Raw genomic sequence first — 17,107 nt, forward strand, 5'->3', positions numbered from 1 at the left:
AATGGAGTTGATGGGCTGAGGCAGGGTTTATGATAAATCTTTACTTCCCCAGTATATAATTTTTCTTTTATTTTATATCAGGCAAGGTTCACCTCTCGAGATAAAAAATATCCTTGTATTCATGTTTGATAATTTGCACCTGTACTTTTCCAACTGATAATTATTAGGGGCCCAGTCAAATGGTACGCAGCTATATGCGCATATGAGCAGTACTTGTATACAAGCCCATATGGGTACATGAAGGTATGCATATTATCAGCTCATTCAACTCATATAATTTGCACTGTTATGTATATGCATAATGTATATGTAACAGGTTACTAAAGCAATCTAGTAGCAAATTACAATGTAATTACAATGTAATACCAAACTATAGAGATGATTTTTGCTGGGTCTTGTGATAAAGTGAAAAAAGAATGTGTAAATGGAAAGAAGATAGCATGCCATTTTTTACTTACCTAAAGTAAAGCAATAAAAATGAGAAAAACGATTAATAATTTTAGTAGTTTATGGTGTTTCATAAAACTTTGTGAAATAATCATATATGTACCCTAAATTGTTACACTGCAAGTGATAACTTGCTTTTATCTTCCCCAATGACAGATTGATTGTCTGTAAATCTCTAGGCCGTCCTGAGTAGATTCATTTTTTATACATCATGTGTTGGGTGTAAGGCATTTACCATTTAAAAACTCAATAACAAGCTGGCCATCAAAGAAGGAAAGAGGAATGCAGGACAAACCACTAAATACACAGTTGAAATACATATGTTTGCTGTTTTTTTTTTTTTTTTTCTAAAGAATTATGTACTGGTAATCTTATTTACACATATTCTTCACACTAAGCAATTAAACGGGTAATACACTTTTTTGGTTTGGTAATTCCGCTTCCTAGTTCAGCTATTCCTTTCTTCACCTTTCTTCTTTCTGCCATCTCATTTGACAGTTAATCAGCTTTATCAACTCTGTACAATAAGCAGTAAGCTCACCCATGACAGTAAAGTTAACCCATGAAGTAGCAGGACATAATCTTACTAGTAGTAGTGAGTGTTACTAGTGGAGTGTGTATATTATTAGCATGATAGAATCAGAATGAATGGAATAAAAAAAATACTTTGTAGAGTAAAGCAATTTACATTTATTTAAACTGTGTATTTAGCTGTTTGCTGGAATTCCATTTTGGCCTAATTCTTGTGCCCACCTTTTGGTTTGCCAATATTTACACTATTATATTTACCTAAAAAGCAAATAATTTGGTCATTCTTAAATGCCAATCCCTTTTTTTGTTTCAATAATTTTTTACTAAACAACTGATACAAAATTCAAGTCACAATTGAATTTCACAGATGTTGTTCCAGAAGGGTATGCTTACTTTATAACGGTATATAGTACATACACATTAGCTTAAAAAAAAAGGGGTTGAGGTTAATCGGTTAATTGGGGGTGTTAGCGACCAGTGTTCATAGTGCCACATCCCTGATGCAATATACAAAACAGAGGAGGTTCTCCTAAATGGGACTTTTTAGGCACAAGGGTATATTGAACCAATCAAAAAATAATATGTAGATCAAAAAATATATAATTTATTAATGCATGTGAAGAAAATCAAGATAAAAACATATACAAGCATGAAACAGATGTACGATATACAACCATGCACTAGAACTTTGAACCCGACATGTTTCGAAGATAACAAACTTCTCTTCTTCTTCAGGGGTAGCTCATAACAGTGCTAGGGTTGATCTTATCTGGACTTAAATGCTTGTAATGAAATAAAACCAACTGGTTGAACTTGATCTGACTGGCGGTGTGAACAAGGATTTCCTGGTTATATACTCATACATATGAGACTTGTTAAATGAGGTCAGACGAGTGTCCCCAAAAGCAGACATCTGAAGTCCAAAAATAGGAAGCCAGAAATGGTGCCACAAGTCCCTTCCACTTTTTTAACTTGATCAGTCAGATAGATCCTCACCAGCCATCAGACAGCAATGGTTATGCAGGTTAATCGGTTAAGGATATATTCAACTTATATGTACCTACATCTTAGTAAAGTGGGGTGGTGAAAAAGTAGGCATACCCAAAAAAGCATAACTCCACTCCCAAGGGTCAGTGCCCCAAAGAGTGTAGGCACCACAGAAAGTGTGAAAGATTAAGTACTAAAGTGTTAAAGCCTTCTGTGTGCAGCAGCCCCCCCCCCCCCCCCAGCCCCTCTAATACTTACCTGAACCCATCTCTATAAAGCGATGTTGCAGGAGTGTCTAGGCTGCCCGAGACTCTCTCTCCTAATTGGCTGAGATGGCAGCGTGGTCCCATTGGCTCCCATTGCTGTCAATTTAAATTCAGTGAGCCTATGAGGAGAGAGAAGAGGGCTCTGTGTCTGAATGGACACAGGGAGCTGTGGCTCAGCTTGGATGCCCCATAGCTTGCTGCTTGCTGTGAGGGCACTCAACAGGAGAGAGGGGTCAGGAGCACCGAAGAGGGACCCGAGAAGAGGAGGATCCTGGCCACTCTGTGTAAAACCACTGCACAAAGGAGATGGGTATAATATGTTTGTTATTTTTAACCAAAATAAAATGAGATTTTACAATCTTTTTAATATCAAATAAGTGTTGTCAAGAAAATAAAAAGCACCCAAAGAATAGAAAGATCTATTTAAAGGCTTAAGACTCTTCTTCAGGAAAGCTAAAAGAAGAAAGTTAAGGAATATGGAGTGCGAAGAAAAACTTAAGGGAAGAGGGTCAGGGTTTGGCCTAACACAAGATGACCCACCCCACATATATGCTTCAATGAATTAGAGAGTCCATACAGAGTCATTGAGATTTCTACTGAGAAAGTTAGAAATCCATGAGTCCCATACTTTTTTGGCCAATACCCTTTTTTACTAGACTAAGAGTCTGTAAGAGTTTATAATTGGCCACAGTTTCCTTATTTCATTTAAAAATGAACTTGTAAGAATTAAAAGAATAAGCTTAAGTACCAAATGTGAGTAGAATTATTTACTAGCTGCAAAGTAAAACTTAGAATACAACCTAAATTATAACTAAAGGCAAAACTTATTTTACATTTGGATAGAGTTGTAAGGAACAAAAACCACTGTCAGGTTTTTATTTCTATCCTTGTTCAGATTCACTCTCTTTAATTGCACCTCCCAGGCTGTTTGGTGGGCTTGCCTTTCAACTCTGAACCACTGTATTTCTTAACTGTAAGGGGGTCAAAACCTTGGCTGTGCTGTCAAACAGGGCTCTATAAATCTGGACTGAATGAACAGTAATTCATATCTTTTGGCAGATAAATCAGATCCTAATTACTATTTCTTGAGTTTATGTAGATGCTTGTCTGAAGTTCAGATCTAAGAATGTGTCCATATTGAGCAAGGAGTTTCTTTTTTTAAATCTTTGGATGAATTTATATTCTTTTAGTATTTTGCAAATAAATCTTTTTACTGTTTTTCAATTCACAATTAACAGTATTAGCTATAAAGTGTTAAATTTCTCTGAATATAGATTTACTAGATTTCATCAACAGAAGTCTTTTTCTATAAACACACATAATATCCCAATACAGACAGAATGGTAAAGATCCTATCAGTTTCATAGATAGATAGATTTAGCATACTGTGTTGTGTGCTTTAGCCATAGGAATGGTTTTTAGTCTCAGTCTAACCCTCTATATGCCCTATGGCTGCATTACCCAAAGGCAGCTTTGCCAAAGGCCAATAGCGTGGTAACACAAGCATGAAAAGAAGATGAAAGGCAAACAAGTTCAATGGAAACATATTTAATTACAATAAAAAAGATTACAGTAGAGCTTGAATACAATTAAAATCACTAGCAGTAAGAAGAAATATAAAAGATCAGATATTCGACAGTGCCTTTTATAAAATGAAGCCTTGTTTCTCCTATGTTAGGATCCCCTGGATTTCGAAATGAAGCAACCCTTCATCAGTGGTAGAATAAATGATTCATAAACTCAAATAAATTTGAAGCTTTAAGTGAGTTACTCAAATATAATGTTGATGTTTCCTTATGACCTTCCAACGTTTTACTGAAATGTGAAATTGACAGCTAATTTTCCCCTGAATTGCGACTGTCTGTTATGTATTATATAATTTAAACAGCTTAAGCTTCTTTAACAAAGGCATTTAATAGAGTTCAGTTATCAGTAACTTTACCTGTTCTATTCTTCATTTGCATTTCAGCTGATTCAGACTTTGAGTGCAATAGACCAAGATGATCCTCAAGACGGCCAACATATATCCTACAGCCTGCCTCCAGAGGGAGCCAACAACCCAAATTTTACATTAAGAGATAACCAAGGTATCTATATTAAAGACTGAATTATGTGTAGGATTGTCCTTATTATGATTATAAAGCCAACACATTTGCATTTGACTGTATTGTAATAAGTCCAACGTAAAAAAGCGTTTGTAAATTTTAGATTGTTTGGGGTTGAAACTTATTTCAGGTTTCTATTGAGGCCTGAATAAAGAAAGATTGATCCCCTCATCCTTTATCCATGTGACACCAATACGAGAAATGAGGGGTGTCATTGCAACAGGAAGGAACAAACAACTATAAAAAACGTTTTAATAGATTTCACTTTGCGGTTTCGTTTTTGTCTTTGTCTTCAGTCGAAAGATTTCAAAACATTATGGTTACTGGGAGTATAAGTGAGAAGAAATCTCCCCCCTGGGGACACAGACAGCAATGGGAATATAAACACAAGAACTAGGAACTAATGGGGCACTGGATTCAAATTTTAAAGGGCCACTGGATCTGTACCTGGGCACGTTGTCTCTAGTTTGGCAGCACTTCACAAAATGGGGACACCCCTTAGTAACACAGAAAGATTCCAGAGTTGAGAATCCACATACATACAGTCCAATGAGAGTGTCAAATAAACAAAGCAAGGTTTTTAATGATAATAGTTTATTGGACATGTGCAGAACGTAAAAATTTGTTTAATTTCGCTTTAGATAGATTTTTTATGTTACTCATTTTGTTTCGTTATGGAATTCATTAAATTTGGTTTCAGGGACTTGGTTAGTTTCATTTAGTTTTTGTACAATTTCATTTAGTTTTCCTTAAAATCATTTAGTTTATTAATTTTCTAATGAATTCCAACTTTTCAGAATGATTAGAATTAGGATTGGTCAAAAAACAATTGACTGATTCGAATTCTGTGTGAAAAAATAGCTGGTTGTTAAGCAGCCCGCATCCCTAACAACAACGAGTCATCATCTGTCAGCGGGCTTCCCCACTGACAAATGAATGTAAAGAAAAGAATGCCAGCAATTGCCCGGCAATAGAGAAATGTTTAAAAAAACTGCGTAGGGCCCCCCTAGTCCATACCAGGCCCTTTGGGTTGGGCCATCATCAGAGAGATTGCCCCAATCACCCCAATCGTAAACAGAAGAACCCCTTAAACTAGAATGCTTTGTTAGGAGTCAAGCATTGGGGCAGCAAAATGGAACGACTCCCCATTTAAGAACTATAGATGTGATGGCCTATGTCGAGCTCACAAGCACCCTGGAGAAGGGGTGGCCACAGGTGATGCTAGGCATGAATGTCATCAAGGCCCTGAGGGCACTAGGTCAACAAAAGTACAAAATGAAAATCTTGAGAGGCTTAAGAATCTTTAATTGTTCAACAGATGACAGCAAAAGAGCGAAGAACCACCAATGCGTTTTTGGGCGTCACAAAATCCCCCTTCTTTTACTCTAGGTGGAATTGCAGAATATTATATAGACCCGAAAGTGTGCTTGTGCAGACTGATCTGAGGATTTTTGTTTGGCACTTTTATTGGGAATGGCCAGAGACCTGTAACATGTCTGCACACATGCAAGACCCCAACCCCACACACACACAGAAAGCCAAAGGTCCTTTCTAATCTATGGTACCTGTGGTGTGTCTGCGCATGCACTAGGGTTGCCACCTCATCCCTTTAAAACCGAACACATAATTACATGTTCTGTGGCTGATTAGGGTGGTAATTATCTGCAAATTACTTAGTGCATTATCTGCATTAGCAGAATGTCGAGGGACAACTTTGTTTGCCAGGAAGGCAATGCTAGAGTCCATTGACTGCTGAGTACGTTATTTTTCATTATTTTGGCACAGGGACAGTTATCAGAGCATGGAAAAGTAAATGTAGCTAGGTAGCATTAACCTACTTTTTAAGTTAAAAAAAAAAAAAGTCTATTCATGTGGGATAGCTAACCAAACATACATTTTGTTTACTTACTAATAGGGTACAAAAGCTTGCCAGTTACCCTGGTCCCACTATACTAGCAAAACAAACCATATATTATTGCCGTGACAGTTTTCTTGTTTTCAGTTTTCAGTTTTTTTGTCTAGAGCCATGTACATAGAGTTTTCAGCTTGTCTAAGAACAGCAAGCTTTTACAAAGCATGTGCGAAGCTTTTAACATGCTTCAAACAACTTTCTTTAAGTTTTTAAAGTACTCTTCAGCTTTATTTATGGGATGTTGAACACTGATCTTAAAAGGACTAAACAAGCTGTGGCCTTCATCAGGCTTTAAACATGTTTGAAGTATTGTAAAGGCTTTCTAAAAGCCTGTTGAAGTATGGAAGGTAAAGCTCCTATTATGATCTCGGTGACCAACAAAAAAGTTGTACCTCTGCTACATCTGTAATTATATTTCTACAGGGAGTTTTTTTGTCATAAGATATATATATATATATATATATATATATATATATATAGATAGATAAATAGATAGATATAAAACAACTAATGACCCAAATGATAAAATGTGTGAAACGCCAACAAAAGCATCAATAAAAATAAAATTACAATGGTGTCCTTTGCTTACATACAAAAATGAATCCAGTAGTGATACAAAATGTTCAATAAACAGATATGAACAGAAATAAAGTGTCCAATTTAATCTTTCATAGCTCTCTTCTGTGAACAAATATCTTTTATATTGCAATAAAAAGCTTTCCACTCTATGATAAATGTCGTCCTTTGCACTGCCCCAGAACAATCTACAGTGATCCCTTTTACCACAAGGATCAGATTCTTACTCACCAGACTAAAAAGAAAAGGCACACAAGCTCAAGCTATCTCTCAAGGAATCCTCCTCTGTTAGCATGGATGGCTGCTTGGGACTCCAGACTGCAGTGTCTCCCCTCCTCAATAGAGTGAAACCAGGCTCAAGCTGTCTCTCATTGAATCCTTCTTTGCTTATGTGGATGGCTGTTTCAAATTCCAAAGAAGAATGAATTACCCACAGAATGAAAATTCTCACAATGGGTAATACATTTGTTTAAAGTAATTTATTAAAACATCTATCGTAATCCTCTTGGTGAAGTCACCATAGAGACAAACCGCATTGAGGCAGAGGGACAGTGTGAGCGCAAGTACTCAGAGCCAGCGTTCAGGAGTTCCAGTACATACACAGCGAACAGGCTGGTAGTTTCTGTGTACACAGCACTTTTAGTGTACTAGGGTCAGACCAGATTTTTGCCTTGATGCCTGCTTTTATTCACTTACTACTTGTGAGTATAATAGTTGTTTAATAACGTAAGTATACATTATACATACCTGATGGACAGCTGGGGAAGCCAGAAATCATTGTAGTAGTCAGTGCTTCTAGATTTAAAACTGTGATGTTCCTGGTCCTGCTCAGGTTTTATGCAAGTGGCTTCCCCACTGCACACAAACCACAGGTGCCATTCATAGAACACCTATGTATTTATTAATGAGTGCAACGCATTTGCTGATTGCAAGGCATTGGGATCTTAATGTCTCCTCTCCACCTAATTCAATCAGGTTTAAGTAATGCATACTAGACCTAGACCTAAACTAGACCAATGTAAGTATGCAATACAAATATTGCTGGAGTGCAGTTTTATTGATTTCCCAAAAAAAAGTTTTAAATGTACAACAAATTACATTAAATCCATAACCAAACATAGCGATGCTGTTTTCTGCAGTATTTTCATTTTGCCTACTGGTACATGCACATTCTACATATATATATATAGGGCATGTCCCAAAGCATGTGATAACTGTCATAGCTTCTAGTGTGCTTATATCAGTTCTCAGCTGAACTTTCCTTTCATTCCCTTCTTTAAGAGGCCGTTCCCAATAAATTAATTGTTTATTAATTTGTGTTACTACGTTATTAAACATCTTAACTATTGTCTTAACTATTGTCTCTTTGTAATTAAGCAATATACAATACCAAACAGGTTTCAACTGCTAAAAAAATGTGTCTTTTTATTTGCACAGATAACACTGCTTGGATCTTAACCAGGAAATCTGGCTTCAAACAGTCTGAACAGAGCACCTATTACATCCCCGTCTTAGTATTAGACAATGGGAGGCCCATGCTGAGCAGTACTGGTACTCTAACAATACAAGTTTGCAGCTGTGATGAAGATGGTGACATAATGTCCTGCAGCGCTGAACCATATACGTTACCCATAAGCCTCAGCAGAGGGGCATTAATTGCAATTCTTGCTTGCATATTTGTGTTATTAGGTAAGATGATACTGTAAAAAAATATTATACTATTTGAAACACATGTTGACAGATTGTATTGGGTGGTGATGATTGCATCACAAGAAAGGCCACTTTTTGCTTTCTATGAACAAAAGTTGAACCATAAAGGAGTGATCACAGACATTTCCAACTTGTTAAGGTCAAGCTCTCTTTTTTTTTTTTTTGGAAATGAACCCCTCCATTGTCCAAGTGCTTGAACTAGGTATCCCACTTGCAAATATCAGGTCATATATGAGAGGCCTACCGTTATTGTACAAAGAACAAATAGAAATAGACACATGTTACACAAATCATGTATACAGCATACAGTCAACTCTAATTCTAATCCCTTATCATAAAAAAATGTTTCCTTTATCTTCAGATTTCTGTAGTCAAACATGCTTATTTAACATGGCATACCAAAAATAACATGGATTATGTATAAAATGCTAAAACCTATTGCAGTCAATCCCCTGCAATCAATTTTTAGCCATTAGAATAATGAAGCACACAGCTCATTGGTTGCTAATGAGTAGCTTCACTTTGAACATTGGGATTGATTTACTAAAGGCAAATAGGATGTGACCTTTACAGAGAGCAGTTGCACTCTACAAGACCAATTGCTTCAGAGCTTAGTAAATGAAATGAGCAAAGAATACCCAATCACGTGCAAGGAAAATGCAGAGTGCAACTACACTTTGAAAAAGTGCACAGTCTATTTGCCTTTAGTTAATCAACCACATTGCCTTTTACATTTTTTTTACCATGACAATGTTCACCAAGATCAAAATGATCTCTTTATTTTGGCCTCTGAAAGAATGTATTAATGAAATTGACTTTCCTTCAAAGTTTCTGAGATTTTTTTAGACACTATGCTCTGTATAAGTCATTTTGCATCCCCCTACATCAATGGTTCTTTTCAATACAATGACACTCTTTTTAGTCTTCAGATCATTGCAGAGACAAAGTCCTCTGACACCCAAGCAAAGATGGCAATAATTTTCTGATAAATGAGCCTGACGACATGCCATGCACACATCTCTCAATATTCCCCAGGGTTTCATTATACAGCTTCGTATGTGCCAAGGAACTTCTCATATGAACCCAAAACTCCCAGTCCAGTATTTCTACCTACATAGCTCCATCAAGATCACAGGCTTTCTTTCAATCATCTGTTCATACTTTTAAAGGTCCCTCACTACATTAACTATTTGCCATCCCCAGTTATATGTACCGTGAAATATACTTTACATGATACCCCTCTTAAAACAAGGCTCCCCCTCATAGAACCCATTAGTCCAGCATGTAACTTACTTCGGAACAAGTTAATCCAATCCTGTCAGTTGCACATCAGCAGTGAGATAACAACAGTGTTTTCTGCAGAAAACCCATTCCTGAGTTTGAAGCTGATTTTAGTTTTAGTTCTATGTGGAAAATAGTGACAAGGCCCTCAAGATAACAAAGGCCCAAACAGCAAATGTTTAGTTGTCTTGAATGTAATGAATGTATCACATCTCTGCTGTCTCTCCAAAAGGGAAGCATACATATCTCTATGAAGAGCTCCAAAGAATGACATGGTAGTATGATCACAGACTGATAGAATACTATCTGTCGATCAGAAATGGTCTGCCTACTCATGGTTGAAAACCACCTTCCAGTGCACTACCCATTCATGATCAGTAATGTCTGAAATAATCCCATTAATAATTAATTACCCAGTAATGGAATATAATTATTATTTAATTTTATTGATAATAAATATATAGTTGTGAAAAACACTGCTACACTAGAAAAGCACTGTTTGTTTTAATCCTTGTTAAAGTGTACTTAAAACCAAAAACGTTAAAGCAAACCAGTAATCAGGGAAAGATGGGCTGCAATTGCTGACCTCCATCTAAAAATTCTAGTTGTCTTGTGTCAGTAGGTAATGAGGCACTGAACAAAAGTGAAATGAATTCAAAGTGAAGTCAGAACTCCCAATCAGCAAACTTAAGGCCCGTACACACGATAAGAAAATCTGAAGGGAAATTTCGTCCGACGACCGATCTGCCGATTTTCGGATTGTTAGTATGGTGCTTTCGACAGCCGACTCCGACTTTTCGGCTGACAAAATCCTGATGTGCAGGCTATAAAATTTTTGTTGTCCGTAATACAACGTCCGATTTTTGTCTCATTAGTACAGATTTTGATGGAAAAAAATCTTAAGAGCAAGACTAGACATGCTCAGAGACGAAAGAACACATACAAAGCAATCCAACACATGACATTACTTCAGAAGTAGAATTCTGTTGTACGGGAAAATTCGTATGAAAATAACCTCTTCACTTTCCACAACAGACTAGCATGCCACAAAAAACGGACAACAGATCTTTTGATGATCTGATTGTGTGTACGGGGCTTTAGCTTGGGTCAGTGAAGCCAGAAAATCACAATGACAACCAGGAATGATCTTTTTCAGAACTAGAGGTCAGCATTGTCAACCCACATTGTTTCGACCACTACAAATTAATTGAAAGAGGACAGCCCCTTCACTACATAACTTCCCTCCTTATAGAGCTTCAGATGAGAAAGTCCTTTCAAAATAATATAGAGTGTGAAAGTCTGCTGTGGTTCGAAATGAATCTGTTTGTTGTGAATGGTTCTCATAAAAATAACCTATTACTTACGAGGATATTGTTCTATTGCAGTGTTGGTGCTTCTTATTTTATCAATGAGAAGACACAGAAAACAACCGTACACTATTGATGAAGAAGACAATGTCCATGAAAACATTGTTAGATATGATGATGAAGGGGGAGGAGAAGAAGACACAGAGGCATTTGACATGGCAGCTTTCTGGAATCCAAGGGAGGTCCATGTTGGAAAAAGCAGGCAGGACATGCAGCCAGAGATTGAAAGCTTGTCCCGTTATGTGCCTCAGACATGTATGGTGGACAACAATGTTCACAGCTATATGTTGGCTAAGTTGTATGAAGCAGACACAGACATTTGTGCTCCTCCTTTTGACTCTCTTCAAACCTATATGTTTGAGGGAGAAGGCTCAGTGGCTCAGTCACTAAGCTCACTGCAGTCTTTGAGTACAGACTCTGATCAGAGCTATGATTATCTTACTGACTGGGGTCCACGGTTCAAAAAGCTTGCTGAGATGTACGGAACCAAGGATAGCAATTCATCTTTGTGATGGCAAAAAAAGGAGATTTGAGTCATTTTATGCAGGGCATTGAGCCCCACTTAATCTGGATCCATTTACTTTGGGATTTCAATTGAACATTACATAAATGGAAAACCATAAATGGTGGAGTCACTAAACATGGATGATAGCTTATGATTGCCTAACCTTTCTCTGGATCAGCTTTATTTGGTCTACATGTACAAAAACATACTGGATAATGTTTATCATCCATGGAAGATTAAAAATTTCTTGGATTCAAAGGACCTTTACATCCTGGAGTGTTATGGGATATATTTTTATACAACATCAACATTTACACTTGCTGTCAAAAACATGAAATGGCAAATAAGCAAAGGAAAATATTGTTTTATTCTTAATTTATAAATGCTCACTACTGAAAATGTCAAAAATGTGTAAAAAAACAAAAAAAAATAACACTGTTTAATCTATTTCTATGACCAGTTTGATCTCATATTCATTTCCGTATAAGCACTGGAATCGTATGTAGTATCCGATCAAACCTAATAATACTAACATTTTTGTTTTCCGTTTCATGGAATTTTTTCCTTTTCAACTTTATGGTGGCACTTGCTGAGATAAAAAATGTTAAACTGTTTGTGCTTGAACATCCTGTGTCACTGCCATGTGCCAAATGATGTTATTACATTTTATACATGAAAGCCAAATACATAATTTAAGAGGAGCCCAAAAGGCACCATTAGTTTCTAACATAACCCCAATAAAATGTTATTTTCTGTGGAAAAAAACCCTCATGATGTCCACATGGACATTTGAAAAGAGTTGTTTTTTTTTTTTTTGGTTCCTGTGCTTGACCACTCTTCTTGTTCATGTCATAGCTAAGCAGGTATAAACCTAGAAGAAAATCTTATCTGGATCCTGTTTACATTCTCTTCTTGCAAGGGAGATTTATTTTTCTGTGTTCCTGCTCTATGTAGCAATGAAGAAAGAATACACACAATGATTTATGTTGTGTGCTGGAGAACTTTGTATTGCATCATCTCTGCTTCACCAATAAAAGAAAGTGGGTAAAGATTAAAAACCAGATCCAGAATTTTAACATGGCTGACGTTCATCTTTAAGGTGTATGTACACTACCAGCATTTTAAATGGCTTTCTTTATGTTATTTAACCGAAGAAATGTTTACATCAGAGCTGTCCGAGTATTTCCATAAAGGGGCCCACATTTCTGTAATTAGTATGTTTTCCTGGGCCCGTTACTAATGAATTAAATGAATATGTAACCAAGCAAATTTTTTCAGGGAAACTGGGAGCTCCAAAGAGCTTTGGAGGGCTGTTTTCAGCTTGCCAGTTGGACAGCCCTGTACTTGATGAACAATTGTGGAATCCCAGAAAAGTAAACCACATTTTGTATATTTGTCAATAATTTTGGTAATGAAATATGATGTACTGAACAGCCAGTACTTTAGCACTTCTTTAATAAAAAGTTGTACTTAAAGATATCTCTTATGTTTTGTTGTGAATGTTTGGTCCACTGATAATGTAACTGGTTTGCTATTAAAAATGAACTTCCATCTGCCTTCACAATACTGTACCACTTTTAGAACAATTATATATACATACCTTCTTTTAGGTGTCTTCAGTGATGTCACAGGTTACCTATATATACTTTTCCTCAGAATGAGAGTGGATCCCAAACAATGGCATGTAATATTATGGGTCCAATCTCTGCAGCATTCTCCTGTGAGTTGGGATGCTTATAAAGCCCTGGATTTACGGGAAGTAGGTTCAAACCATTGGCACTGGATCAGTTAATCTGCAGGGGGCAGTGCTGGAGGTAAGATAAGTACTGCTGCAAGAGCTACTTTTTTATTTTAACTGCCGCCAGCCAATGTCATTTTTGATTCCTTGCCCAATTCGACTTGGGCTTTAAGCTACATTTATCTTAGAGTGTACAATGGCACTTAACTAGCTTTCACTAAATCACAAAAATCCACAGCCAATCCCAAGGCTGATTTTATGCTTCAAACTACCCTTAGATCCCTTGTTTCATGTTACCAACATTCTACCACACTCAGCTAAGTATCAAAGTGACAAGATAAAATCACATGGCAAGTCCAGGTGTGGAAAAGCTGAAAGAAACAGATTTTTTTTCACTCTGCTTGAGTATGTCTAGAACTGTTGAAAAGAAGAGTAAGGAAGTCTGTTGGCCTAACTTGCTTGCAGATCAATTCCAGGTGTATGGACTCAAATTGTTGGCTATGCAGAAATCATTCTCAGGCCACTCGGTCTTCATTATCTGTAATTTACGTGCAGAATCCATTACTTCACAAAAAGGCAGAAGTGTGTGATTTTGTTCCAGGAAGGCCCAAGAATAATGTGGTCAACAGTGTTGCAATGTGATTATGTAATCTCCTTTCTGACAATTTATGATGAGCTGAACCGGGTTTGGTTTGCTGGACATTCGACGAACAATATCAAAGCTCGGATCCAAAATCCAAACCCCATTGAAGTGATTGGGATCTTAAAGTTCATTTCCTTTAGTAATGTCCATTGTCAAGGTATTGACAAAGAAAGGACATAAGGGATGGGCACTGACCTGGGAAACATGTACAAATGAATATATATATATATATATATATATATATATATATATATATATATATTATTGTTTAGCAAAGGCAGGCCATTTTAAAGCAGGTCAAACAGGAACACAATAAGTATGCAGTTCTTTTAAATAACATGCTTAGTGGATGCCTTAAAGCTGTACAAGAGCATTATGACTCTTGGGAAACACATCAATGGCAATATATTCTGACAACACATAAATTGCATGTCTATTTAGTTACTTTACTTATACATAATTGCTTGACTACCATACAGCAGCAATAACCCAATATGATTTTTTCCCACCCTAAAAGACATTTGTAGTAGGCAGTTCTTGCAAAAAACAACAATTTTTGTGTATAGCAATAATAAGCCTTAACATATAATTAAGGCAAAACTTTTTTTTTTTTAGTTTTGGACTGCGTGGATATGGATTAGAACACCCGTTTTTATTGATACCTCTGCCCTGTTAGGGAGATTCACATTCTCTGTTCACCGTTATCACCAAAAATAAAAGTAAAAGGAAGTCCCAAACTTTGGGTTGTCCCCAGAACAGTAATGTTCCAATGGTGACACTAGTTCTGGTGACCTGGGGGGGGGGGGGGGCAATGGATTTCCTTAATTTGGAGGAGTTTTCTCTAACTTCCAGTTTTAGCATTGGGACATGAAGTGAAGGTAGAAATCTTTTGAGAAATTGAGGAAGCATTTAGCATCAGTAAAATAATGTGTCTTTTTTGGCACTCAATGGAAACAGCTTACAGGTTTGCACCACAGCTTAAAAGCTTTTTTGGACAAGCCACAATTTTTGAGATATAACACGTGTTGGTGGCACATAGGAACATAGAGAGGATCCAGGGAAAATGCAAATGAGATGTCCGGTAAAATAAAGTTCAGTTTATTGATTAAAAAGGGGGGACAACTTCGTACGTACCACCCTGGGTCTAGAGTCAGGCAGGGGCACTGTCAGGATTGGAGACTGGATGGCCGATTGCCAAATGCCTCTGTATGCTGGGATGAAAGGAATCCTTGCCTGAACCAACCGTTGTGAGGATAAACAGTCACTGCGCCAGTCTAGTACGATGGCCGGAAGTAAATCTTTTGCCTTGCAGGAACCAGGGTAGAACACAAATGTCCTCTGTTGCTGTGACCACGCTTTTCACGTGCATGCGCTTTATCAAGTCCTCCAATTTTTGAGAGATTAAGCAGGCATTTAGCATCCAAAATAAAAACATAATGGTGTCCTTTTACGGACCTTGATGATGGCAATAGCATACAGTATGCCCCACAGTTGGAACGTAATTTAGAATGGCCAAACTTTGAGAGAGATTGAGGCATCTAGCAGGCAGACATTTAGCATCCTTAATAAAAAAAAAAAAAATGTATTGTCACTTTTCGTGGACACTAATGATGGAAACATCATACAAGTTTTTACCACTGCTAAAACCTTGCTTTGACAGACTGCAATTTCTGAGTAATTTTGCAGGTATGTAGCTTATGTTGAAAAGGGAAATGGGTGTGCTGATAAATAAATAAACGTGAAGCTGCTACCAAAGATCCAAATACCTGATTTGGAAAAAATGTGTTGAAATAAAAGTGGTCTGGAGCGCTAAACAAATGTGGTGCTAAACAACATATATGTGATACCAACAATTTTACCAATAGTGTTAATAGCAATCAACAATAATATAAAAACCAATAAAATTAATTGCAAAAATATATAAATCTAACAAATCAAAGTCCACAGTGCAAAATCCGTATTGTGAATGCAAAATATAAATTATAAAGTCAATGTGCAAATTCCAGTGATCAATAAATCCAAAGGTTGAAGGTCCAATTAGTGCACAATGACATGCATAGGATTCCCACCACCTTCAGGATTAGCCTCTTACCAGCTGGTTAAGAATAAATGGCTGAATATGTTGACATCTTGAGATGATAGCACCCCGGCACCATGGAGAAAAGATAACACTCCTATGTACCCCTATAGCTGGAAAAAGATGCAATGGCCTCTTACCAGATGTAGATATACACTAGCATGTGTAACTCCTATATTAGGGTCTTCCCCATCTTGGTTCCAAGGGATGCCGGGATCTTATAAATACTGTCCTCTTCTTAACCGCCCCGCAGATGTACTCATGCTTTTTAGTTAGCCTAGGTTAGTAGCTTATGTAACAAAGTATCTTTTTTAACACAGCCAAAGGAAAAGACATACAGGTTTGCATTACAACTAGAAAGTCTTTTTGAGTAGGCTGCAATTTCTAAGAGATCGAATGGGCATTTAGCATCCATAAAAACAAGTTTGCTTTTATTTTTGAATTTTTGATTGCACCAAGGCTAAAAAGCCTGCTTGGACAGGCAGCAACTACTAAGCAATTGAGCTGTCATTTAGCATCCGGAAATAAGCTATTAGTGTGTTTTCTTTTTGCACACTGAAGATTGAAAGAGCATACAGCATAGCAACACAGCTAACAAACAGATGTGGAAAGTTCGCATATATGGAGGGATAGAGCTGGTGGACATTTTACACAAAGGAAATTGAATATTAGTGCCTTTGTTTTTGACAGTAAAGATGGAAACAGCATACGTCTTTGCAACACAACTTTGAAGTCTTCATTGTGAAGGCCACAATTTAGGAAGGAGAAAGTAACCAGATTTCAATTTGTCCAAAAAAAATCGGTTTCCCCTTTCATAGTGCAAGGAAGGACACATTTTAAAGATTTGATGCACATCTTTTTAAACAATTTCAGACTCTCCACTATTTGTGAGAAAGAGAAAGAAGATTATGCCTTACAATTATTTTTGTTCTACGCAGAAGATGGAAAAATGTGCCAGCTTT

General features: G+C 36.9%; 1 protein-coding gene across 1 annotated transcript in view; it reads left to right on the forward strand.

Moving 5' to 3' along the window:
• The window catches only part of CDH20 (cadherin 20), a 577,159-nt gene extending 563,993 nt beyond the window's left edge, over positions 1–13,166 (forward strand). Inside the window, exons 11-13 of the mRNA XM_082259717.1 lie at positions 4,201–4,318; positions 8,262–8,513; positions 11,201–13,166. Coding sequence (XP_082115843.1) covers positions 4,201–4,318; positions 8,262–8,513; positions 11,201–11,694 — 864 coding nt within the window. The 3' untranslated portion in view covers positions 11,695–13,166. The remainder of the gene's footprint in view (positions 1–4,200; positions 4,319–8,261; positions 8,514–11,200) is intronic.
• The last annotated feature ends 3,941 nt before the right edge of the window (positions 13,167–17,107 follow it).

The sequence above is a fragment of the Pelophylax lessonae genome, assembly GCF_965119305.1.
Source record: "Pelophylax lessonae genome assembly, chromosome: 5".
In the NCBI taxonomy this organism is placed as follows: Eukaryota; Metazoa; Chordata; class Amphibia; order Anura; family Ranidae; genus Pelophylax; species Pelophylax lessonae.